This window comes from Tachyglossus aculeatus, chromosome 20 (genome assembly GCF_015852505.1).
Source record: "Tachyglossus aculeatus isolate mTacAcu1 chromosome 20, mTacAcu1.pri, whole genome shotgun sequence".
Lineage (NCBI taxonomy): Eukaryota > Metazoa > Chordata > Mammalia > Monotremata > Tachyglossidae > Tachyglossus > Tachyglossus aculeatus.
Window position 1 is genome coordinate 3,074,357 of NC_052085.1, and position 27,295 is coordinate 3,101,651.

The following is a 27,295-nucleotide window of genomic DNA, read 5'->3' on the forward strand; positions in this document are numbered from 1 at the left end:
TGCCTTTGGACTCCTTGGGTTGGGATGGTGGCTATTTAGGGTGATTTTCCTTCTCCCCTTCTGGAATCTCGGTGGCATGTTCAAAGATAATAACCCTAACTGTGGTGCTTGTTAAGCACTCACTTTGTAATAATAATGATGATGATGGTATGTGTGAAGTGCTTATTATGTGCAAAGCACTGTTCTAAGCGCTGGGAAGGTTACAAGGTGAACAGGTTGTCCCACAGTTTTAATCCCCATTTTACAGATGAGGTGACCGAGGCACGGAGCAGTGACTTGCCCAAAGTCACACAGCTGACAGTTGGCGGAGCCGGGATTTGAACCCATGACCTCTGACTCCAAAGCCCAGGCTCTGGCCACTGAGCCATGCTGCTTCTCAAGCCAGGCCTAGGTGCTAAGGCAGATATAAGATAAACTGGTTGGACAAAGTCTTGGTTCCATATGGGCATCGCAGTCTAAGTAGGAGGGAGTAGAGGAATTTAATCCCCATTTTAAAGATGAGGAAACTGAGGCCCAGAGAAGTGAAGTTGATAAAAGATAAAGAGGCTGGACAAAGTCTCGATCCCATATAACGATCACGGTCTAAGCAGGAGGGAGAATGGAAATTGAATCCTCATTTTAAAGATGAGGAAACTAAGGCCCAGAGAAGCAAAGTGGCTTTCCCAAGGTCACCCAGCAGACACGTGGTGGAGCCAGAATTAGAACCGAGGTCCTCCTGACTCCCAAGCCCGTGGTCTTCCCACTGAGCCACACTGCCTCTCCAGTGTTGGGATGAGCAGGGCCCCAGCCTGCCACCCTCCGCCAGCCCCAGTTCCCACTGACATCAACGGGGAGTTCCGCCCGGGGCGGTGGGTAGCTCGGGAGTGTTTCGGCTCCTTTCCTGGTTTTGATTAAAAGGGATCAAACAATAAACATCGCGTTTCCTAGCACATTTATGTTCTGGAGATTTGTGTCAGCCCTTTCCTGGTTCCCTTTGATTTCATTTTCCTTCCCTCTTGTGAGCGGCAGGAGGATTATTTTAAGGCTGGGGTGGGTGCCGGCTTCTTTCCGAGAGTCGGAGAGAGAGAGCGCAGACGTGGTCGACCAGCTGACGCATCTCAAGGAAGCGGTGGTGACGGTAGTGGAGTGTCCCCTCGAGTGAGAACATCCAGCCATCACTGATGGAACACGTAGACTCTCTGAGGAGCTGAACCGGAGGCCACCTTGCCTAGGTAGACACCCTTCCCTTCTCACCACAAAAGTTGTCCCGGTGCTAAACGTGAGTCCCCATCAGGAATTGAGCAAGCCAGAAGTTCACTCCATCAACTGATGCTTCGGTTGCTGCTTGGTGCCTCCCGAGGGAAGACGGGACAACAATTCGAGCTCCTCTGCCTTCATCTCCTGGATGATGGCAGACTCCCTCACCACTAATGGTCCAGCCTTGCCCATCTCAGGACTGAGGACCGGCTGAAAAAATCAGAGACCACGCAGGTAACTAGTGTGGCACCCCCGCCCCGTACTTTCTCATCCCTGCCTGTTGAGCTCCCGCCGGGACAAGTAGGACAAAGAACGAGAATCCCTCAGACACACTTCCATCATGGAAAGCAAGCACATTTACTGAACACCTACGGTGTGCAGAGTGCTATACCAAGTGCTTGGGAGAATACTTTAGATCCCTGCCCTCGAGGAGTTTACAATCTAGAAGACATCCGCTGGAGTGGCCAGCCAAGGTACGGTACTGCAGGGGTAATCATCTTCCCGAGTGGTCAGTGATATAGGCCTCCGTGCCATGAAACCTATAGCATCTTCCTGGAAGGCAACACTGTTGCTAGTGAAGAACTGTAATATAAAGCTAAAGCACACACACAAGTCTTCACATCGCAGATGCACGTTTGGTAATATGGTATTGGTTTCATATTTCCATTGATTCTTTTTTTCCTCAAAACAGATGTGCTTCTAGGATACTGACTTACAGAGCGTGTCAGCCAAGATGACTGCCAATATTATTGGATAATAATAATAATGGCATTTATTAAGCGGTTACTATGTGCAAAGCATTGGCAGAAGGAAAGGAACTAGAGGAGAGACGAGGGGAACAGAAGCTGTGTGGTCTACTGGATAGAGCATGGGCCTGACGGTCAGAAGGAACTGGGTTCTAATCCTGGCTCTGCCACTTGTCTGCTATGTGACCTTGAGCAAGTGACTTATTTTCTCTGTGACTCAGTTACCTCATCTGTAAAGTGAGGATTAAGTCTGTGAGCCCCATGTGGGACAAGGACTGTGTCCAATCTGATTAGCTTGTATCTACCCCAGCATTTAGTATGGTGCCTGGCCTATAGTAAGTGCTCAACACATACCATTTAAAAAATAGTTGCGGGAGTCTGATGGTCCAATGGACACAGTACTGGAATGGGAGCCGGGAGATTCGGGTTCTAGTCCCGGGATTGCCACTGGCCTACTGTGTGTGACCTTGGGCAAATGGCTTGATCTCTCTATGCCTCCACTTCCTTATCTTTAAAATGGGACTAAGATCCCCACTCTCCCTCCCTCTTTCACCGGAAGCATCCGGTGAGGCTGGGGGAGGGGTCTGGTCTGATAACCTTGCATCTATTCCAGCTCTTAGCACTGTACTTTTGTACATGGGGACCACTTAATCAATGCCATAGTTGTTATTAGAAGTGTAACTTTTGTAAATCAGCAGTCACTGAGCGGACTGGGCTTCAGTGTCACAACAGTACAATGAAAAATGCGCTGGAAACCTTTAGAAAGTCCTTTTCAAATTAAAGGATTAGTGCTTTGACACAAAAGCTCCCTGCCCATATTCTGTTTAAGTGAGATCCCTTGAAGTAGTTTCTGAACTGAGAGCTTTCAAACAACAAATGTTCACGTTTCCTGCCTGGCTCAATCTCTGCGGGGGGGAAAAGAGTCCAGGGGCGGGCGGGGCTGGATTTGGAAGTCACCCTGGGAGTGGGAGAGACTGAATGGATCCCCCTTCCCCTTTTCTGTCCCCCCACCAGGGCCTATAACCCCTGCGGCCCCCGGCCTGGGCTCGCTCGTTGGCCCGGAGTGCCCGTAGCCCAGCTCCCTTGGGTCTGCCCCCTCCCCAGCTCCCAGAGCCAGGCCCATCCTCGGGCCACACCTGGGTCCCTCCCATCTGGGCTGGAGAGCATTTCCTCAGCCTAGCAGTCAGTGTTTCCCAGGGTTGGACCTTTGGTGGGGGCAATGGGAGAGTGCAGTGCCCAGAGGAACGAGCCCAGGTGAAGAGAGGCCGGCGTCAGGGCTGGGAAGAGGAGAGGGCAGGACGCAGCCTCCACTGGACGACAGAAAGGAGACATGGAACTGGTCCCATCCTCAGCCCAGAGTTCCTCCCTTGGGGCTCAGAGACAGAGATGGTCTGCTGGGACAGGACAGACACGTTCTGCATCCTGTAAGCTCATTGTGGGCAGAGAATGTGACTGTTAGATTGTTATTTTGCGCTCTCCCAAGCGCTCAGTCCAATGCTCTTAGTAAGCGCTCAATAAATACAATTGACTGACTGACTGACGGTCAAACCGGGCCCTCGGACCAAATCTAACCAAGAATGAAAGGAGGCCGGGCAGAAGCAGGGGCCCCCCGAGGACTGCCTCAAAACAAAGCAATGACAATGTCAGCTCAAGGGGCTTATTCTGGGCCGCTCTACCAAGAAACCCAAAGCGCTTTATCAGAATCTAAACTATCAATCGTATTTATTAAGCATTTACTATGTAGAGTACTATACTATGCGGTTGGAAGAGTACAATATAACAGAATTGGTAGACAAGGTCCCTAGACAGTAAGCTCCTTGAGGACAGGGACCTATGTCTGCTAACTCTATATATTTACCCCATTCTAAGTAGAGTCTTTGGCATGGAGGCAGAATTTAACAAATACCTCAACTTTCAAATTGTTACTATTAGCATTAGTCTCCTCTAGACTTTTAGCTCATTACGGACAGGGAACGTGTCCGTTAATTCCGTTGTATGTATTGTACTCTCCCAAGAAATTAGTACAGCATCCTGCATGTAGTAAGCGCTCGATAAATACCATTAATTGATTATTATTATCACTATTAGCCAAGGGAGAGCAGGACAGGGGGCCCAGGTGGCCCCGCAGCCTTGCAACCCGGCTTCCCAAAGAAATGGCAGAGACAGGTAAGAGCTGGAGGCGCAGAGAGACCAAGGAAGGCGCAACCAGATGACACATAGTGCCGACGTCTAGAAGGAGCCTGGAAGACAGCCTGAGAGCTCCACCAGAGAAGTTGGAGCTTTAGACTGTGAGCCCACTGTTGGGTAGGGACTGTCTCTATGTGATGCCAATTTGTACCTCCCAAGCGCTTAGTACAGTGCTCTGCACATAGTAAGCGCTCAATAAATACAATTGATTGATTGATTGATTGGGCTGGAGAAAGCCTGCCAGCCAGAAGCAACTAGGAATCGGGGTGGCGAAGGGTGGGTTTCTTCATTTTTCCTTCCCACAGAATGTAAACTATGTTAGCGTGTTTCTCCATCTAAGGAATTTCCCATGAATAAAAACAATGTTTTTCTCTTCCAAGTGTCTCTTCAGAAAACAATGACGCTGATGAGCACGTTTAGATGGCCTTTCAGTCAAGCCGAGACCGCCAGCTCACATGCATAAATGTCACCGCATAATTTGGCGTGTCTGATAGGGCAGAAAGGCCAGCCAGAACGTGAAAGCCTTTTTTTTCCCAGCCTCCTATGACAACATTGCTGCATCTTACGAATCCCCATTCTTCTTTTTCATTCTTTTTCAACCTTGGACTGCATTATTCCAGTCACCGTGAAAAAGTACCCATTTATGCAGACTCCTCTTGGTTAGCCTGCCACTTTGATGGTGATTCTTAAGCAGTGGTCCATTCCGAGCACTGCCTTGCTAAGCCCTGAGAGCTCACCTCCTCCAAGAGGCCTTCCCAGACTGAGCCCCCTTTTTCCTTTCCTCCTCCCCATCCCCCCGCCCTGCCTCCTTCCCCTCCCCACAGCACCTGTATATGTTTGTACAGATTTATTACTCTATTTTACTTGTACTATTTAATATTCTATTTATTTTGTTAATGACGTGCATCTAGCTTTAATTCTATTTGTTCTGTCGACTTGACACCTGTCCACATGTTTTGTTTTGTTGTCTGTCCCCTTCTAGACTGTGAGCCCACTGTTGGGTAGGGACTGTCTCTATATGTTGCCGACTTGTACTTCCCAAGCATCCAGTACAGTGCTCTGCACACAGTAAGTGCTCAATAAATACAAATGAATGAATGAATGAATAAAGATGCAAGACCGGATTGACCTGGTCCCTGTCCCACACGATGTGGAAGCTAAGAGGGAGGGAGAGCAGCTATCTTATCTCCACTTCACAGATGTGGAAACTGAGGCCAGTGGCTCGCCTCCCAACCAAATATCATAAAGCTTAACAAGTGCCACGTTGTGTTTCATTAACTTCCCCACAGCACCTGTATATGTGTATATATGTTTGTACATATTTATTACTCTATTTATTTTACTTGTACATATCTATTCTATTTATTTTATTTTGTTAATATGTTTTGTTTTGTCTCCCCCTTCTAGACTGTGAGCCCACTGTTGGGTAGGAACCATCTCTATATGTTGCCAACTTGTACTTCCCAAGTGCTTAGTACAGTGCTCTGCACACAGTAAGGGCTCAATACGATTGATTGAGTGATTGATTAACTGGCTGGTTCTGAGGAAAACCTGAAGTCTTTCCCTTTCAGGGTTCCATAAGAGAGCCCAGGTTACAAGGAGAAGCATCCTGGCCTAGTGAGAAGCAGTGGTCTAGTGGATAGAGAATCTGGGTTCTAATTCCGGCTCCACCACTTGTCTGCTGGGGGACCTTGGGCAAGTCACTTCACTTCTCTGGGCCTCATCTGTAAAATAGGAATTAAGACAGCGAGCCCTGTGCGAGACAGGGACTGTGCCCAACCTGATTAGCTAGTATCTACCCCAGCGCTTAGCACAGAACCTGGCATATAGTAAGCGCTTAACAAATACCATTAAAAAAAGAATGAATGGACTTGGGCATTTTTTTAACACAAATTCCTACGTAACTTACATCCACCACATACCTTGCCGCACACTGCTGGCAGTCAGCCACCAACTCCTGTTAGTTTTATCTTCTAGGTATCTCTATAATCTGCCCCATTCTCTCCCTCTAAACTGCTATCACTCCGGTCCAAGCACTTGTCAGCTTGATGATTTTATCAGCCTCCTCTCAGACCCACCTGCCTCCAGCTCTACCCTCTCCAGTTCGTACCTCACTCTTGCTGCCCGGATTGTTTTTCTAAAAAAAAAAAAATCAACCTGGCACATCTCTGCATTAAACAGATGCCTTAACATAGGATTAAACTGATCAACAAATCGCTGATATTTATTGAGCACTTATTATGTGCAAAGCATGTACTAAGTGCTTGGGAACATACAGCGGAGCTTGTAGAAATGATCCCTGCCCACAGGGAGCTAATAGTGACACACACAACCAGCTCGCCCCCTCCTACCTCACTTCGCTGATCTATTACAACTCAGCCCACACACTTTTCTCATCTAGCACCAACTTGCTCACTGCTCCCATCTTGTCTGTTTCAACACTGGCCCCAAGCCTACACCCTCCCTCTCTTCTGAAATTCCCCCTCTCCCCTTAGGGCCTCAGTTCCCTCATCTGCAAAATGGAGATTCAGAACCTGTTTACCCTCTTATTTAGACTGCGAGCCCCATGTGGGGCCTGATTATCTTGTATCGACCCCAGAGCTTAGTATAGTGCTTGACAGATAGACGTGCTTACCAAAATACCACAGTTATTGTTACTGAAGTCAGAATACACCTACAATCCCCCGGGGAACTCTTCCAACCAGCAGACTCTGAGCATCAAAGGTATTTGAGGCCATGGGCAATATGGAGGGGACGAGATATACTTTTTAGAATGGTTTTGAAGTTGGGGAGAATGGTGGGCTGTCAACTGTGAAGGGGGAAATGTGGGCAGGGGAGATCAGTGGTGGGGTTCGCAAGACTCAGATAAAGAGAGTAGGCTGATGTTAGAGAATCAGAGTGTGCAGGTTGGGTTCTGGTTGAAGGAATAGATTTGAAATAAATGGATTAGAAACAATCGATATACAAATGACCACAACAAACAACACAAGCAGCATGGCCTAGTGGATAGAGCAGAGGCCTGGGATTCTAATCCCAGCTCCGCCACTTGTCTGCTATGTGACCATGGGCCTGTCACTTAACTACTCTGTGCCTCAGTTACCTCATTTGTAAAACGGGGATTGACTGTGAGCCCCATGTGGGACATGGACTGTGTCCAGCGTTTAGTACAGTGCCTGGCACATAGTACGTGCTTAACAAATACCATTAAAAACAACAACAAATACTATTAAAAAAATACATGCCATTCCTGGCTTGAGCCAGATGCCAGAGTAGCCCTTCCCAGGGAGGTTGGCACACTGAAGGCCATGTTTTTGACCTGTGACTCTGAGAATCCTGGGGTAGAGTGAACCAGGCTTTTGGCCCCTTGAGTGCTTGACACCATAAGAAGATAGGTGGTTTGGGAATATGGCCCTCTGCTTTCCGAAGCAGATTCTCCCTTCTCCATTCCAGACCCCTTGTCAAGCTTGCTGACGGACCAGAGACCAACTGGAAAGCTCTGCCTCACCCTCTGAGAAGAGTCCCATCTTACCATTAATAAATATGTAGATTGTGGATTCGACTTTCTTCTTCTTGGACATTGGGCGGGATAAATACTTGCAGCCAAAGTAGCCCGTGTGACGCGCTTCTGTCTGTCTGAGGGTCAGGGTGCTGCAGAACTGCTTGCTGTTTCTTCCGCAGACGGACGTGGTCACGCTCAGCTTTTTACTCTCCTTGCTGACCGTCTCAGGCAAAGACCACGAATGCTGTGCTTCTCCCCTGCAGTTGTAGGCAAGGAGAAGGAAAACAGTTGGACACTGAGGCCACCATAGGGGAAGCAACAGGGCTTCCTGAGTGGCCAGGGAGGATTTCAGCAGGGGATACCCACCCTTACACAGAAGAGTCCTTTAGCGGCAGGAAGGTCAGTCTGGCTTTCAGCAGGTCTGTCCCCACTTGGCCCAGATGTGGTATCATTCATTCAATGGTATTTACTGGGCGCTTAATGTGTGCAGAGCACTGTACTAAGCGCTTGGGGGGAGCAGTATAACAATAAACACATTCTCTGCCCACAACAAGCTTAGTCTAGAGGGACACCTTTGTGTGCAGTATTTTTATCTTGTTGTCCCCTCAGCCTCATTCCGCCACACCGCCTGCCCTCAGAGGGCCGTGGCTCAGAGGTGGCATCTGGACTCATGGGGACTTGTGAGGGGGACGTAGCGGGGTCCCCCGGGAGAAAGGTTCGGGGTTTGGGTGACCTCAGCCCACTTCCACCACACAACGTGAGAGCCATCAGTAGGCTACGTTACTCGGCCCAGCCAGATGGGCCCCGGATCACGCGCTCCCAGGGTCCCAAGTTCACCAGTGGCGACAGAGACTGCCAACTCAGTGGTCCGAAGAAGGAACACCCCTATCCGGGCAGCCGCGACCTGGAACGGGAAACCGAGCATCTCCGGAGCCTGGAGGCCCCATCCGATCCCCTCCCTTACCTGCACTTGAGGTGGAGCGTCTGGCCTGCCTGCAGGACGTGCTGTGTGCCTTTCAAGTTCAGTTCGGGACCTTTCAACTTTGACCCTGAACTAGATCCTGAAAAACAAGAAGAAAACATTGCTATTGGTTGACTGATTGTAGTGCTTGTTAAGCTCTTACTATGTGCCAGGCACTATACTAGGCGATGGGGTGGTACAAGCGAAAATCGGGTTGAACGCGGTCCCTGTCCCACGTAGGGCTCACAGTCTCAATCCCCATTTTACAGATGAAATAACTGAGGCCCAGAGAAGTGAAGTGACTTGCTCATGGTCATGCAGCAGACAAGTGGATGGAGAAGCAGCATGGATCAGTGGAAAGCACCCGGGCTTTGGAGTCAGAGGTCATGGGTTCAAATCCCGGCTCGGCCAACTGTCAGCTGTGTGACTTTGGGCAAGTCACTTCACTTCTCTGGGCCTCAGTTGCCTCATCTGTAAAATGGGGATTAAGACTGTGAGCTCCCCGTGGGACAACCTGATCACCTTGTAACCTCCCCAGTGCTTAGAACAGTGCTTTGCACATGGTAAGCGCTTAATAAATGTCATTATTATCAAGTGGCAGAGACAGGAATAGAACCATGATTTTCTGACTCTCAGGCCGGTGCTCTATCCATTATGCCACGCTGCTTGTGAACTACCTCCCCTCCAGTTTTGCTATTTTCCCCAAGCTCAGATCAGGGTGGGTGGGAGATTTCCCACCTCCCTTTCCTCTAGAAGGGCTTCTCCCTGGGGTCAACCCAACAGGCTCAGCTGGGTCATTCGATGGTATCAGAGCTCTTTAGCCCAAATGACCAAAGCCACTGGAAATGGCTAACAGGTTAAGAATGGAGAATTTCTCGTGCATCAATCAATCGTATTTATTGAGCGCTTACTGTGTGCAGAGCACTGTACTAAGCACTTGGGATGTACAAGTCGGCAACACATAGAGACAGTTCCTACCCAACAGCGGGCTCACAGTCTAGAAGGGGGAGACAGAGAACAAAACCAAACATACTAACAAAATAAAATAAATCGAATAGATATGTACAAGATAAATAAATAAATAAATAAATAGAGTAATATGTACAAACATATACACATATATACAGGTGCATGGGAGATTTGATTCAGCAAACCACTTTGAGATTATTACTATTACTCTATTTATTTATTTATTACTCTATTTATTTATTTTACTTGTACCTATCTATTCTATTTATTTTATTTTGTTAGTATGTTTGGTTTTGTTCTCTGTCTCCCCCTTCTAGACTGTGAGCCCACTGTTGGGTAGGGACTGTCTCTATATGTTGCCAGATTGTACTTCCCAAGCGCTTAGTACAGTGCTCTGCACACAGTAAGTGCTCAATAAATACGATTGATTGATTTGAGATCATTTTTATAAATTGTGCCTCATCCTGACACATTCTTACCGCAACTGGCCGGCTCTGTGATCTTGGGAGAGTCATTTTATCTCCCTGGACCTCATCTTCCTCATCTATTAAATGGGCAGAAGACACCCACTCTCCCTGGCTCTTGGACTCTGAGCTCCCGGTGGGACAAAGCTATGTCTGATCTGACTATCTTTCACTTACCCCCAAGTCTAGAAAGTAGAAAGCATTTCACAAACACCACCATTATTGTTCGAATGAAAACAGAGCATCTTCCCTAGTGGCTGGGGAAGTCCTGTAGGTTTGAACTCCTGATAAGGAAGGGAAGGTCGCCTCCCAAGCAAGAGTCAGTTAGACTTCAGAACTTGTGTCAACAGAATCTCAGGACCCCAAAAGCTGCCTGGGAAATATAATCTCTTCTGGTCTCCTCTATTTGACCAAGCTACCAAAAAATTTTTCCACATGCAAGCTAAGTGCCTGGACAAATGGTAACAGCCATTCACCGTTAAAACCTAAACCAAGCATAACTAATTTATAGCTAACTAAAACTCTTAAAAAAAAAGACAACAAGCAGCAGCATCTCCTTATCTATTCTTCGCAACATAAATTCTCTACCTTTTCTCATTTGATACCCAATTTCCATTACTTTTAGGCCCTATCCAATCCCAAAGTTGGGAAGTCTAGCACGGCAGCAGGAGAATTCCAGCCCCATGGCACTTTTGCGGATCATTAAGCCTGCCATGATGTTCATTGAAAAAACAATCATTTGCCTATTTCCAAAACCACTTGCTCTGAGCTCCAGAAAAAGCTGCTGAAAACCAAGATGACCGGATCTCTGGGGCCCCTACAAGCCCCACCCTGGGAAGTGCCCCTCCCTTTCCAAACCTCAAGCCAGATTGCTTGGCGTTGGGCTGAGCCTCGCTCAGTTGGAGCACCTTGAAATCACAGTAAATGCTCTTCTCCCTTCTAGTTCTGGGAATCAAACTCCCCTTTCATTGTTAAAGCACAAGGCTCTAATTCCGATTTTTGGTCTAAACATAGGGGCCCACTCCGCAGGGGCGGTAGTCTCCTTGGCTGTGTGATCTACAGTGCTTTGCACATAGTAAACACTTAATAAATGCCATTATTATTATTATCATTATTATTATCTGGGCTCCCAGCCTCACTCACCCCAGCTCTCTGACCAGACCACAGAATTTCCAGTCAGGGCCACCAAGACCCTAAATGGCGGCTTTCTGGCCTACTTGCTCTTTGAAACTTCCCTCTCCCAATTTTCGTTCCCCAGCTATGCCTGCCCCATTTTTCTCCTTGTATTCCAAATGACAAGATGGCAACCTTTGTAACTAGATAGGATGACTTCTGACTCTCCAACCAAAATTGGAGAACTTTACGATACAGAATAGCTAAGACTTGACCGATCATGTGATAAAGCCTGGTTTCCCAGGGACCTCATGAAGGGAGGTCAAGTAGAAACAGAAGCAGCAGCCCGGCCTAGTGAAGAGAGCAAGGGCCTTGGAGTTGGAAGGACCTGGGTTCTAATTCTGCCTCTGCCACTAGCCTGCTGTGTGACCTTGGGCAAGTCACTTCACTCTGTGCCTCAGTTACCTCTTCTGTAATATGAGGATGAAGACTGTGAGCCCTGTGTGGGACAGGGACTGTGTCCAACCTGATTTTAAGACAAGACTCCAGCGTTTAGTAGTACAGGGCCTGGCACACAGTAAGCACTTAAAAAATACCATAAACAAAAAGAACTCAGAAATTCAAGCTTTTGGCATTCACCAGGGCACTCGAAGTTTAATCTTCGTCAATCCTCAAGACTCCCTTTTCTTTAAACATGCTTTCAACTCGGCATTGTTCTGGCAACATGTACATATTTACTTGTACATATTTACTATTACTATTCTATTTATTTTATTTTGTTAATATGTTTTGTTTTGTTGTCTGTCTCCCCCTTCTAGACTGTGAGCCCGCTGTCGGGTAGGGACCATCTCTGTATGTTGCCAACTTGTACTTCCCAAGTGCTTAGTACAGTGCTCTGCACACAGTAAGCGCTCAATAAATACGACTGAATGAATGAATGAATGAACATCGATCAATGATATTAACTGCCTACTGTGTCGAGTGACATATGTGCTTGGGATTGCACAATGGACTTAGTAGACATGACCCTTGCCCACAAAGAGCTGGCAATCTAGCGAGAAATATTTTTAACTTGTTGCTAGCTTTAGTGAGTTTGTTTCCTCCCCTATTCTGAGTGTCTCAAAAACCATCCAATTCAATTATCCTATTGGTAGATTAAGACCTAGGAAAAGTCACAGCTGGTCTAGAATTGACACACTAGAATTCAGAAGCAGAGATGGAGTTCTTTAAATATTTAATACTGCAATTAGGGCACTTAAGCTCGGAAATGCGTGCTTCGCTAACGCCACTGTAACTTGGTTCTTTCTGAAGAGCTTGAAACGTACTTCATATTTTAGATCTCAATCAACACAACCCAAACCCCCGATACGGAATCTGTAATAGTCTCTTCATCGCACAACACAAACAGTCCCGCTTTCTTTTGCCACCGTTTGAATGGAATTGAAACTGCTTTACATTCCACCTAACTATAGAGGTTATTGGTTTCACCCTTTTTTCTTTGCCCCTTCTCAAAACTCATTTGCAAGGAAAAATCCTGTAGAGTTTGAAATGTTTACCAGAGGCCAAAACAAGTCTAGCTGAGAAATTCCTTCTGTCAATATTTTCAAGGTTGTCCCAGGCCTTCCTCCCCCTCTCCCAGCTTTACCAGAACCATCCATTTCTCACTGGGGCGGTTACCAAGCAACCAGTGGGTGCCCAGTGGGCATTAACCGTGTGACCTATGCCGGGGGTGTCTTCTTTTCAGTCTAACCCGAATGGTTACATCAATCAGTCAATTCAGTCTGAAGTATTTACTGAGCACCTACTGGGTGCAGAGCCCGGCTTCTCTTATCACCAGGGGAGCAAGACCGAAAAAGTTGGCAGTATATAAACCTGGCCTACCTCTGCTTTAATGGGAGAGGATCATAGGAAAAATTCAGTCTTGGTGAAGCCCCCACAAGAAGGCATCTCCTCAGCCTCCCACTGTCCACTGGTGAATTAAGCGCTTAGTACAGTGTGCTGCACACAGTAAGCACTCAATAAATATGATCGAATGAATGAATGAGAGGGGAGTCAGAGTACTGGTATACTGGTATACTGGTATACTGGGTGCGTGAAGATTGTCGGCAGGGAAAGTGTCCGTTATTTTGTTATAGTGTACTCTCCCAAATGCGTATTAGAGAAGCAGCGTGGCTCAGTGGAAAGGGCCTGGGCTTTGGAGTCAGAGGTCGTGGGTTCAAATTCCGGCTCCACCAAATGTCAGCTGTGTGACTTTGGGCAAGTCACTTCACTTCTCTGGGCCTCAGTTACCTCATCTATAAAATGGGGATGAAGACTGTGAGCCTCCCGTGGGACAACCTGATCACCTTGTAAACTCCAGCGCTTAGAACAGTGCTATGCACATAGTAAGCGCTTAACAAATACCAACATTATTATTACGGTGCACAGTCTTGTCTTATGCCGTGGAGTCGTTTCCGATCCATAGCAACGTCACAGACACATCTCTCTCAGAATGCCCCATTTCCAATTATTCTGGGAGTATATCCATAGAGTTTTCTTGGGAAAAATATGGAAGCAGTTTACCATTACCTCTTTCTGCGCAGTAAACCTGAGTCTCCACCCTCAACTCTCTCCCGTTCCACTGCTGCCCAGCACAGGTGAGTTTGGACTTGTAGCAGATTGCCTTCCACTTGCTAGCCACTGCCCAAGCTAGGAATGGAGTGGATATTCCTCTGCCTGACTCTCCCTCCCATAGTCTAGACTGGCAGAGTACTGGACACTCTCTAGGTGCGAACCTGAGAGGTGCTTCTTCCTCGATGTAGTTTATTTTAGCACTCACCTCCTCCACTAGACTGTACGCTCCATGAGGACAGGGACAGTGTCCGCTGCTGAACTTTCCCAAACAATGCCCACAGTAGGCGCACAGTAAATACATCTGACTGGATTCACTAATACAGCCATTCAGGGACACTGACCAATCCTCTACCCCACCATAAGTTCCCTGTTAAAAGTGAGATGTCAATAAAGAGGGTGGAAAAGTGGGATGCAATTGGAATTCGATGTCGGAGACTTGGGGAGGGGGGCATCTATTGTCTAATTCATAACAAGTGAACTCAGTCAGTCAGTGGTATTTATTGAGCACTTACTATGTGCAAGAGCACTGTTGTAAGAGCTTCGGATTTAGCAGACACATTCCGTACCCACAGTGAGCCTACAGGCTAGAGGGAGAGATGTGGAGTTTGGGACTCAATCCTAAACTATGGAGAAATTCTTTCATTGTTTGAGAGCAATACGTTTCACCACTCTATTCTTAGAAGCACAGGTTTCCGTTCCTTCTAAGGAGACCCCACCCTACACCCTCTGAGATTCAGCTGTTTTCATTCTGAGCAGTTTGTAGGATGAGGTTTGCTAGGGAGGCGTCTTTAATGCCAAGTTCTAATTTGCATGCATCCTTCTATAACATTCCCTGAAAGGATTGGGTTTAAAGTCAAGCGTCCTTCAATCCCTTGTCTTTTTTGAGCACTTATGGCGAAAAGACCACTGTACTAAGCCTTGAGGGAATGCACTAAAATAGAGTTGGTTGACACATTTCCTACCCAGGTGAGCAGGACTCATCACAGGTGAGTCACTCTGTAATAAAAATAATAATGGTATTTGTTAAGCACTTACTATGTGCAAATCACAGTTCTAAGCACTGGGGGATACAAGGTGATCAGGTTGTCCCACGTGGGGCTCACAGTCCTAATCCCCATTTTACAGATGAGGGAATTGAGGCACAGAGAAGTTAAGTGACTTGCCCGAAGTCACACAGCTGAAAATTGGCGGAGCCGGGATTTGAACCCGTGGCCTCTGACTCCAAAGCCCGTGCTCTTTCCACTGAGCCTCGCTGCTTCTCTGTGGGAACATAATGCAAAGCCTGGACTGTTTTCTTGGGAAGACGGAGATAATATCCTGTGGTTAAATGGGTAGCTCTGTTTCGTAGAAACCCGAACACAACACTGACCGTTTCGGCTGATCGCCTGGCCGACACCAAGAACAGGCTGTAAACCTTCCTAAAATGCTTAAAGTGGGCCTGCCTCGGTTTCCCCATCTGAAAGTGGGACCATAGCCACTCTCCTAATCCAGTGTTTGAGTGATGGACATCAGTCGCAGTACGCTTTGAAAACTAGTGAGTTGTGTTTGAAGTATAAAAGGATGGTTGTAAGAAATTAAATCCTTATTAAGTCTAGGCTAAGCCCTGGGGTAGTTGGGAGATAATTTGATCGGATGCAGGGCTCACAGTCTGAGAGGGAGGGAGAACAGGGACCCATTCCCCAATCAACAGATGGGGAAACTGAGGTCCAGGGAGGTTGAAGTGTCCAATGTCCCCCCCAGAAACCAGGGAGGGGAACCCAGGTCTCCGACTCCCAAGTCCGTGTCCTTTCCCCTAGGCTGCCTCCCGGTCTAGTTGGTACAAAATCTTAGCTCAGCTTTAAAGAACTCAATTTACCCTCAATCTGACATGTTATAAACAGTCTGATAGACTGTTTAGCAGTGGTCACGTGAAGTTTTTCCCCCCCTCTCCCTCCCCCACCATAGGTTCTAAATAATCAGTCTGGGAATGTTTCCTCAAGCCAGGAGTGATAAATGGCTTTCCCTGTTTTTCCAAGTCATTATGTCGTTCTCGCTTTGATAGGGTTCGTGACGTCACAGGTACCTGGAAACGTTTTCCCCCCTTCCCTCCCCCCACAAATTATAGGCGGGGCCCTTTCATTCATGTGTTAAGTGAGTTTGCCAGGGATCAGTTTGTCTTTGCAAAGAATAATGTATACAAAGCCTCTGACCTTTTGGATTTAAATTGCCAACCGGGTGCAATAAAGTTATCCATCACTGGGTAATCTTTCTGGTGAGCCTTCTCGGTTGCTTCCGTTTCCAGGCTTATGAGCTACTGCCTTTTCGTATTGAGCTTTCTGGTCCCACGTGCAATTCCCTGCCCGTAGACCCGGGGGAGTTGGGAGGAGGAAGAGGAGAAGGAGGAGGAAGAGAAAGAGGAGGAGGAAAAGAGGAGGAGGAGGAGAAAGAGGAGGAGGAGGAGGAGGAGGATTAGAAAGAGGAGGAAGAGGAGAAGGAGAAAGAGGAGGAGGAGGATTAGAAACAGGAGGAAGAGGAGAAGGAGAAAGAGGAAAAGGAGGAAGGGGAGGAGGAGAAGAAAGGAGGAAGAGGAGAAGAAAGGAAGAAGAGGAGAAGAAAGGAAGAGGAGAAGAAAGGAGGAAGAGGAGAAGAAAGGAGGAAGAGGAGAAGAAAGGAGGAAGAGGGGAAGAAAGGAGGAAGAGGGGAAGAAAGGAGGAAGAGGAGAAGAAAGGAGGAAGAGGGGAAGAAAGGAGGAAGAGGAGAAGAAAGGAGGAAGAGGAGAAAGGAGGAAGAGAAGAAAGGAGGAAGAGGGGAAGAGGAGGAGAAAGAGGAGGAGAAGATGAGGAGAAGAAAGAGGAGGAGAAGATGAGGAGAAGAAAGAGGAGGAGAAGAAAAGAGGAGGAGAAGAAAAGAGGAGAAGGAGAAGAAAGGAGGAGAAGGAGAAGAAAGGAGGAGAAACAGAAGAAAGGAGGAAAAGAAAGGAGAAGGAGAAGAAAGGAGGAGAAGAAGAAAAGAGGAGGAGGAGAATAAAGAGGAGGAGGAGAAGAAAGAGGAAGAGAAGAAGAGGAGAAGGAGGAGAAGAAGGAGAAAGGAGGAGGGAAACCCACCACTTGGACCCTGGGAGGGAAAAATAAATAACGGACCCATCTTTTTCCGACTAAATTTTTTTTTTTGAATGGTATTTGTAAAGTGCTTACGGTGTGCCACACACTGAACTAAGCGCTGAGGTAAATACAAGATAATCAGGATGGACACGGTCCCTGTCCCACATAGGTCTCACCTCTTAAACCCCATTTTATCTTAATCCCCATTGTACAGATGATGTAACCGAGGCACAGAGAAGTGAAGTGAGTTGCCCAAGGTCACATGGCAGACATGTGGCAGAGCCAGGATTAGAACCCAAGCTCTCTCCTCCAGGTTAAGCTGCTTCTCATTTCTAGGGGTGGTCTGTCTTCTCCCCAGCCCATGAAATGGAATAAGGTGCACTGATTAAGGAGTGAAGATTTCACATTGTACTGCCCCAGTAGGGCTACTAAACTTTCCTTTGGCCCTCAGAAGATAATAGGCACTATACTACGTGCTAGAGTAAATACTATATAATCAAATCCCACATGGTTTTCCCAGTTCATTCAATCAATCATATTTATTGAGCACTTACTGTACTAAGCACTTGGGAGAGTACAATACAACAATAAGCAGTCACATTCCCTCCCCACAATGAGCTTACAGTCTAGAGGAGTTCAAGTGGGAAGGAGAACAGATATTGCTAGGCACAGAGAAGTTAAGTTACTTGGCCAAGGTCACACAGCAGGTAAGTGGTAAAGACAGGATTAGAACCCATGTCCTCTGACTCCCAGGCACATACTGTTTCCTCCAAGCCATGCTGTTTCCCAGTGTGAATGTGTTTGGCCCTGAGTGGACTTTGTCAAAAGTGGGGGCATATATTTCCACCAAAACATAAAATATTTTCTCAGCCCAGACTGAGCACCCTCCTTCCTCTCCCCCTCCTCTCCCTCCCCATCCCCCCCCGCCTTACCTCCTTCCCCTCCCCACAGCATCTGTATATATGTATATGTTTGTACGTATTTATTACTCTATTTATTTTACTTGTACATATTTATTCTATTTATTTTATTTTGTTAATATGTTTTGTTTTGTTGTTTGTCTCCCCATTCTAGACTGTGAGCCTGCTGTTGGGTAGGGACCGTCTCTATATGTTGCCAACTTGGACTTCCCAAGCGCTTAGTACAGTGCTCTGCACACAGTAAGTGCTCAATAACTACGACAATGAATGAAAGTTCAGAGCTACGTTTCTGAATCTGCATGCTTTGGCAGGTAGTGCAAAATATGGGCCCTTCTCTTTTTCTAAAAGTTATTCAGAGCCACAGCCAGTCATTTTAGCCACCAATTTTTCCCTAAACAGCTCTTCATCACTGGGCCTCTGCTTTCCTCTCTGGTATGGTTTGGCCGCTGGCTTTGGTCTCAATCAATCAATCATATTTGAGCACTTACTGGGTGTAGAGCACAGTATTAAGCGCTTGGGAGGGTACACTATAACAGAGTTAGTAGACATGTTCCCTCCCCTACAGTCTAGAGGGGGAGATGGATATTAAAATAAATAAATTATTGATAACCTGTCTACTTGTTTTGTTGTGTGTCTCCCCCTTCTAGACTGTGAGCCCTTTGCTGGGAAGGGATTGTTTCTATCTGTTGCCGAATTATACTTTCCAAGCACTTTCATTCATTCAATCGTTGTTATTGAGCGCTTACTGTGTCCAGAGCACTGTACTAAGCGCTTGGGAAGTACAAGTTGGCAACATATAGAGACGGTCCCTACCCAACAAAGGGCTCACAGTGTAGAAGGGGGAGACAGACACAAAACAAAACATGTAGACAGGTGTCAAGTTGTCAGAACAAATAGAATTAAAGCTAAATGTACATCACTAACAAAATAAATAGAATAGTAAATATGTACAAGTAAAATAGAGTGATAAATCTGTACAAACATATATACAGGTGCTGTGGGGAGGGGAAGGAGGTAGGGCTAGGGGGATGGGGAGGAGGAGGGGAAAAGGGGGGCTCAGTCTGGGAAGGCCTCTTGGAGGAGGTGAGCTCTCAGTAGGGCTTTGAAGGGAGGAAGAGAGCTAGCTTGGCAGATGTGTGGAGGGAGGGCATTCCAGGCCAGGGGGAGGACGTGGGCCCCGCGGGGGTCGACGGCGGGATGGGTGAGAACGAGGTACAGTAAGGAGGTTAGCGGTGGCAGAGGAGAGGAGGGTGCGGGCTGGGCTGGAGAAAGAGAGAAGGGAGGTGAGGTAGGAGGGGGTGAGGTGATGGACAGCCTTGAAGCCAAGAGTGAGGAGTTTCTGCTTGATGCGTAGGTTGACTGGCAGCCACTGGAGATTTTTGAGGAGAGGAGTAGCATGCCCTGAGTGTTTCTGCACAAAGATGATTCGGGCAGCAGCGTGAAGTATAGATTGAAGTGGGGAGAGACAGGAGGATGGGAGATCGGAGAGGAGGCTGATGCAGTAATCCAGTTGGGATAAGCTGAGCGATTGAACCAGCAAGGTAGTTGGTGCTCGAAAAGGAGTGGGAATTGCTAGAGAGGGGGATTGACTACTTAAGGCTGCCTTCACAGTGTCCTCTGGAAACTCTTCCCAGATCTAAGCCCTCATTTCCTCTTCTCCCACTCCCTCTGCAACACCTTTGCACTTGGATTTACTCCCTTTTTTCACCCCTTCCACAACCCTACAGCACTTTTGTACATATTCATTCAATCGTATTTATTGAGTGCTTACTGTGTGCAGAGCAATGAACTAAGAAGTTACCCTAAACGTTATTATCCTAAACATGGTAAAGCAGTAAATCCTAGTTACTTGTCCTCCTTCCATCCCTCTCCCTCTTTCTCTCTCTCTTGCTCACTTACCCCAGGAAAGGCCCACCTTTTGGTGGGCACCTATAGTTAGGCCAGGAAGCTTTTCAATCAATCAATCAATCAGTGGTATCAACCTTCCTTCCCTGCTTTGCCCTAAGTGGGGGACTGAGTGACTGATTGCTAGCATCTCTCCCGACCTCAACTAAACCAGGTCACTGTGGGAAGGGATGCATCGCTTTGTTATTTTGTACTTCCTAAGCAGCTAACATAGTACACCACACCAAGTGAGTACTCAATAAATACTGCTACAATTGAGCCAACCCCAGATCCTCCCGTTTCTGGGCCTCTCTAATCATCAACCACCAAAGGCTGCCGGCTCCTCGGGCTCTGGTACAAAATGGAGTCCGAGAGGACAAGAGTCCGGCCCCATACGCGGTGGTGGGGGGAGAAGAGGGATGAGGAAGACCTCCCAAGCTGCAAGCAAGCCAGACTCTCCCTGAGGAGCTGCTGCCTTGCAGGACAGATGACAGTTGGAGTCCCTCCGTCTGTTGTTCTGTCACCCTCCCTCTCCCTGTCGGGGCGCATTCCTTGGAATGTTACCACCTTGTCAGGCTGGATAAAGGAAACAACTGTGAAAACGGTGGTGTCCCCCCCAGCGCCCTGCCCTCCATCCACACTCCCTACCTCTCGGTGGGGATGGGTCAATGGGGTCACCGGTCTGGAGGAGAAAGACCTGTCCAAGGAACTACGGCCAGGCCCAGAAGGTCTCTGGCAGCATCATAGCCGTGAATTGACCCTAGCAGGGCCAGCCCTGATCCCCTTCCTTCATTCATTCATTCAATCATATTTATTGAGCGCTTACTGTGTGCAGAGCACTGTACTAAGTGCTTGGAAAGTACAAGTTGGCAACATATAGAGATGGCCCCTACCCAACAGCGGGTTCACAGTCTAGAAAGGGGAGACAGACAACAAAACAAATTAACAAAATAAAATAAATAGAATAAATATGGACAAGTAAAATAAAATAATTGCCCAGCAGAGTCATGGAAACATGGGAGCTCGGTCCTAGAAATGGGGGTATTAATCACGAAGGCATTTTTAAGCAGTCACTATGAGCCGAGCGCTGGGGTCGACATGAGAAAGTCACATCGGCCCTGGTCCAGTCCCACATGGGGCTCAGAGTCTAAGAGTTAGGGAGGGTGGAGCGGGGATCTCTTCCCCATTTTACAGATGGGGAAACCGAGGCCTGGAGAACTGAAGCATTTCACCCGAGGTCACCCTCCAGGCCGGTGGCAGAGCAGGGAATGGATCCCCAGAGTCCCAGACATGATGCTCTGCCAGTCCACCATCGACACCCAAGCCTGTTCCCCTCCTGGGATGAAAAAAGGAGCCGCCCACAGGAAGCGACTTCTCCCTCCCTGGCAACGGGAAGCGGTTCTTCCATCCTAAAGGGAATACTTCTTTTTCCTTCATGCTAAGAATTCCAGGCCCCATTTTATCTGAAAGAAGGGCACCATTCAGCTTCCCCTCCTCCTCGGCTTTGCTTCGCATAGCTGTTATCTCTTCCTTCCTCGATCTTGAAATATGTTTCCTCCCCCATTACCTGCCTTTCTCCTCCTGGAGATGGGTTTCTCGTGACCTCAGGGGTCACAGGCTCAGCACCTGCCCTGGGGTCGGAGGAATCCCAGGACCCTTCCCTCCAGCGAGGAGCAGCTGCCGGGAGGCTCTGGGGGCCGCCCAGAGATCCCAAAGCTGGGACAGGGAAAAAGGAAACCGGAGCCTGGAAAGGAATCTCTGCCACAGCACGGCTGGCAAGCAGGACTATCAGTCAATCAGTGGTATTGAGTGAGGGCTTACTATGTGCAAAGCACTGCACTAAGTGCTCGGGAGAATACAATTCAACAGAATTAGCAGGCAGGACTATCAGTCAATCAGTGGTAATAATAATGATAATAATAATTATAGCATTTATTAAGCACTTACTACTCTTTCCACTGAGCCACGCTGCTTGGTATTGAGTGAGGGCTTACTATGTGCCTTTGCACTGCACTAAGCACTCAGGAGAGTACAACAGACTTAGCAAACATGTTCCCTGACAATAATGGGCCTTGCCTAGAGGGGAAGACATAATAATAATAATTGTGATATTTGTTTAATAGTTATTATATGTCAGGCACTGTAATAATAATAATAATAATGATGGCATTTATTGAGCGCTTACTATGTGCAAAGCACTTTCTAAGCACTGGGGAGGTTACAAGGTGATAGGTTGTCCCACGGGTCTTCATCCCCATTTTACAGATGAGGTAACTGAGGCCCAGAGAAGTTAAGTGACTTGCCCAAAGTCACACTGTGCTAAACACTGGGATGGAAACAAGCAAATCAGGTTGAGCATGGTCCCTGTCCCACAAGATGCTCACAGTCTCAATCCCCATTTTACGGATGAGGTGACACACAGAAATGAAATGACTTCCCCAAGGTCACACAGCAGACAAGCGGCAGAGTCCTGATGACTCCCAGGCTCTTGCTATATCCACTAGGCCCCGCTGCTTATAAATAATTTATAATATATAAAGATATGTATATAAGTGCTGTGGGTTGGGGCAAATATGAAATAATAATAATAATGGCATTTATTAAGCACTTACTATGTGCAAAGCACTGTTCTAAGCACTGGGGAGGTTACAAGGAGATCAGGTTGTCCCACGGGGGGCTCACAGTCTTAATCCCCATTTTACAGATGCAGTATCTGAGGCACAGAGAAGTTAAGTGACTTGCCCAAAGTCACACAGCTGACAAATGGCCAAAAGTCACCGATCCATGCGCAAAGGGCACCCAGATTCTCGTCCCAGTCAGAACCCCTCTGACCTGTTGGGTGACCTTGGGTAAGTCCCTTCACCTCTCTGGGCCTCAGTTTCCTCTTTGGGATAATAATGCCTTCCTTTTCCTTCCTCCCAGGGCAAGAATAAAAATGGGAGACGTCACGGGAGTGGGCTTTGGAAAATACAAAGCTCTCTATTGGAATCAGCAGTCATGGTATCAAACCTGAGGTAGTACATGGATTACAAATTCACAGGAAATGTGGTTAAATGCCATCAGAGAAGCAGCGTGGCTCAGTGGAAAGAGCCCGGGCTTTGGACTCAGAGGTCATGGGTTCAAATCCCGGCTCCACCAATTGTCAGCTGTGTGACTTTGGGCAAGTCACTTAACTTCTCTGTGCCTCAGTTACCTCATCTGTAAAATGGGGATTAGGACTGTGAGCCCCACGTGGGACAACCTGATCACTTTGTAACCTCCCCAGCGCTTAGAACAGTGCTTTGCACATAGTAAGCGCTTAATAAATGCCATTATTATTATTATTAATATTATTATTATTATTATCAGATCAATGGCCCAGGCAGCCTGGTGTTCCGCCCTCAGAACCATGACTGCACAAATTTTGTCCCTCATGGACATCCATCCTGGGGGCTACGAATGGAGCATCCAGCATCCCAAATTTTCCCTTGGGCGACCTATTTTTGACCTGCCTCTCCCTGGATGTATCCAAAATATTTTACTGTACTAAATCCAATAAAGTTTCAAAAACATACTGTGTCCTATTGGACACAGGGCAGTCAGGCTGAGGACGGAACTCACATACCCATTTTCAATCGTAGTTATTGAGCACTTACTGTCTGCAGAGCCCTGTACTAAACAATATAATAAAGTTTGTAGACACCTTCCCTGCCCACAACAAGCTTACAGTCTAGAGGGGGAGACAGGCATTAATATAAATAAATTACGGATATGAACATAAGTTCTGTGGGGTTGAGGGAAAAGTGAATAATAATAATAATAATAATGACGGCATTTGTTAAGTGCTTACTATGTGCAAAATACTGTTCTAAGCGCTGGGGGGCTACAAGGTGCTCAGGTTGTCCCATGTGGGGCTCACAGTCTTAATCCCCATTTTACAGATGAGGGAACTGAGGCTCAGAGAAATTAAGTGACTTGCCCAAGGTCTCACAGCAGACAGAGGAGCAACGTGGCTCAGTGGAGAAGAGCACGGGCTTTGGAGTCAGAGGTCATGGGTTCGAATTCTGGCTCTGCCACATGTCTGCTGTGTGACCTTGGGCAAGTCACTTAACTTCTCTGAGCCTCAGTTACCTCATCTGTAAAATGGGGATTAAGACTGTGAGCCCCATGTGGGACAACTTGATCACCTTGTATCCACCCCCAGCACTTAGAACAGCGCTCTGCACATAGTAAGCGCTTCACAAATGCCATTATTATTATGAAGAGAGCAAATCCAAGTGCAAGGATGACATGGATGGGAGTGGGAAAAGAGGAAGTGAGGACTTAGGCAGGGAAGACCTCTTCATTCATTCATTCAATCATATTTTTGAGCGCTTACTGTGTGCAGAGCACTGTACTAAGCGCTTGGGAAGTCCAAGTTGGCAACATATAGAGACGGTCCCTACCCAAGAGTGGGCTCACAGTTTAGAAAGGGGAGACAGACAACAAAACAAAACATATTAACAAAATAAAATAAATAGAATAAATATGTCCAACGCTGACTTGTGCCCTACCCAACAGCGGGCTCACAGTCTAGAAGGGGGAGACAGACAACAAAACAAAACGTATTAACAAAACAAAATAAATAGAATAAACATGTCCAACACTGACTTGTGCCAATTGTGGATCGTGTTCTGCAAGAACCCACTAGCGTTATGGGAAGAGCCTTCCCTAATCCTTCCATCCTGTTATCTACGTTGGGCACCTGGATTTCTTGCCATTCCAACACAACGCCCTTCTCCCGCTTCTAGACTGTGAGCCCGCTGTTGGGTAGGGACCGTCTCTATATGATGCCGACTTGTACTTCCCAAGCGCTTAGTACAGTGCTCTGCACACAGTAAGCGCTCAATAAATACGATTGGATGAATGAATGAACTCCATTCTGATCCACCAGAGGGCAGCCCCAGGTTCTTCCCGAACCCAGCATCTTTACAGGGCAGGGAGGTAGAGAGGGAAATTCCAGGGAGGAAATGTTTTCCCAGATCTAGCTACACCTATGGAATATCACCCTTCTATCTTTCCCTGTTTACCCTGACTCCCAAGATGCTGTATGGCCTAGTGGATAGAGCACGGGCTGGTGAATTAGAAGGTCAGGGGTTCTAATCTATTTATTCTGACTGTTTTGACACCTGTCTACAAGTTTTGTTGTCCATCTCCCCCTTCTAGACTGTGAGCCCGTTGTTGGGTAGGGACCATCCCTATATGTTACTGATATTGTACTTCCCAAGCGCTCTGCACACAGTAAGTGCTCAATAAACACGATTAAATGAATGAATGTTCTGCACACAGTAAGAGCTCAATAAATGCGATTGCATAAATGAATGAATAATCCCAGCTCCGCCACTTGTCTGCTGTGTGACCTTGGGTAAATCACTTCACTTTTCTGTGCCTTGATTACCTCATCTGTAATATGGGGATTGAGACTGGGAGCCCCACGTGGGGCAGGGACTGTGTCCAACCGGATGGGCTTGTATCCATCTCAGTGGAAAGTACAGTGCTTAAAAAATACCATTATTATTATTATTATTTTTCTTCTCGGCTAAAAGCGTGTTGTCTTATCATCTTCAATCGTATTTATCGAGCCAAGTGCTCAGTAAATATGATTGAATGAATGAATGCTCTGCACACAGTAAGAGCTCAGTAAATACGATTGCATAAATGAATAATCCCAGCTCCACCACTTGTCTGCTGTGTGACTTTGGGTAAATCACTTCATTTTTCTGTGCCTCGGTTACCTCATCTGTAAAATGGGGCTTGAGACTGGGAGCTCCACGTGGGGCAGGGACTGTGTCCAACCGGATGGGCTAGTATCCATCTCAGGGGATAGTACAGTGTTTAAAAAATACCATTATTATTATTTTTTTTTTCTTCTCGGCTAAAAGCGTGTTATCTTATCTTCAATCGTATTTATCGAGCCAAGTGCTCAATAAATATGATTGAATGAATGAATGCTCTGCACACAGTAAGAGCTCAATAAATACGATTGCATAAATGAATGAATAATTCCAGCTCCTCCACTTGTCTGCTGTGTGACCTTGGGTAAATCACTTCACTTTTCTGTGCCTCGGTTACCTCATCTGTAATATAGGGATTGAGACTGTGAGCCCCACGTGGGGCAGGGACTGTGTCCAACCGGATGGGCTTGTATCCATCTCAGTGGATAGTACAGTGCTTAATAAATACCATAATTATTATTATTATTCTTGGCTAAAAGTGTGTTGTCATACCATAATTGGCATAATAATTGGTAATAATAATTGGTATTGGTATATACCAATATATACCATAATATACCAAATCTTCAATCATATTTATCGAGCCAAGTGCTCAATAAATATGATTGAATGAATGAATGCTCTGCACACAGTAAGAGCTCAATAAATACATCGCATAAATGAATGAATAATCCCAGCTCCGCCACTTGTCTGCTGTGTGACCTTGGGTAAATCACTTCACTTTTCTGTGCCTCGGTTACCTCACCTGTAAAATGGGGATTGAGACTGGGAGCCCCACGTGGGGCAGGGACTGTGTCCAACCAGATGGGCTTGTATAATAATAATAATAATGATAGCATTTATTAAGCGCTTACAGTATGTAAAGCGCTGTTCTAAGCGCTGGGGAGGTAACAAGGTGATCAGGTTGTCCCACGGGGGCTCAAAGTCTTCTTCTACCCCATTTTACAGATGTGGGTAGTACAGTGCTTAACAAATACCATAATTATTATTATTATTGTTCTTCTCGGCTAAAAGTGTTTTGTCTTTTATCATCTTCAATCGTATTTATCGAGCCCATACCGTATGCAGAGCGCTGTACTAAGCACTTGGGAGAGTGCAATACCAAAGAGTTGGTAGACATATCTCCTGCCCACAACGAGCTGACAGCCTAGAAGCCTTTCAAACCCCGTTTTTGGGGTCTAGCAGTCATATTCCCAGAGCCGAGTTCCTATGAAGGGACCCCTCCTGCAACTCCCAGCTTGGAAATCTCCCATCCACGAGTCCCACCCTTCTGATCCTGCACCTCCTGGCAGCCGGGGGCCTTGGAATAGACACACGCCTTGTTGTGTGTACTCTCCCAAGCGCTAAAGACAGTAAACACTCAATAAATAAAATTGAATGAAGAAATACGGACACACCCCTTGTCTGGAAGGAAAAGCAGCAGAAGCAGCATAGCATAGTGGATAGACCATGGGCCTCGGGGGTCATGGGTTCTAATCCTGGCTCCACCACTTGTCTGCTGTGTGATCTTGGCATTCATGTCCATATCTGTCACTTATTTATTTATATTAATGTCTGTCTCCCACTCTATACTGTAAGCTCATTGTGTGCAGGGAATGTGTCCGTTTATTGTTGTATTCCTCCCCCTGCCTTTCCTCCTTCCCCTCCCCACAGCACCTGTATATATGTTTGTATGTATTTATTACTCTATTTATTTTATTTGTACATATTTATTTTATTTTGTTAATATGTTTTGTTTTGTTGTCTGTCTCCCCCTTCTAGACTGTGAGCCCGCTGTTGGGTAGGGACTGTCTCTATATGTTGCCAACTTGTACTTCCCAAGCACTTAGTACAGTGCTCTGCACACAGTAAGCGCTCAATAAATACGATT

At 46.8% G+C, this 27,295-nt stretch overlaps 1 protein-coding gene and 1 non-coding gene across 2 annotated transcripts in view; both read right to left on the bottom strand.

The window, feature by feature from the left end:
- Positions 1 to 27,295, bottom strand: part of FLT1 (fms related receptor tyrosine kinase 1) — a 123,099-nt gene that overhangs the window by 81,789 nt on the left and 14,015 nt on the right. The window contains exons 2-3 of the mRNA XM_038761775.1: positions 8,633 to 8,729; positions 7,699 to 7,925 (exon numbers count right to left, since the gene is read on the bottom strand). Of these exons, the coding sequence (XP_038617703.1) occupies positions 7,699 to 7,925; positions 8,633 to 8,729 (324 nt within the window). The remainder of the gene's footprint in view (positions 1 to 7,698; positions 7,926 to 8,632; positions 8,730 to 27,295) is intronic.
- LOC119941725 lies at positions 13,822 to 13,959 on the bottom strand. Its single transcript, XR_005455306.1, has one exon. It is a non-coding gene; the product is annotated as a small nucleolar RNA SNORA7 (small nucleolar RNA).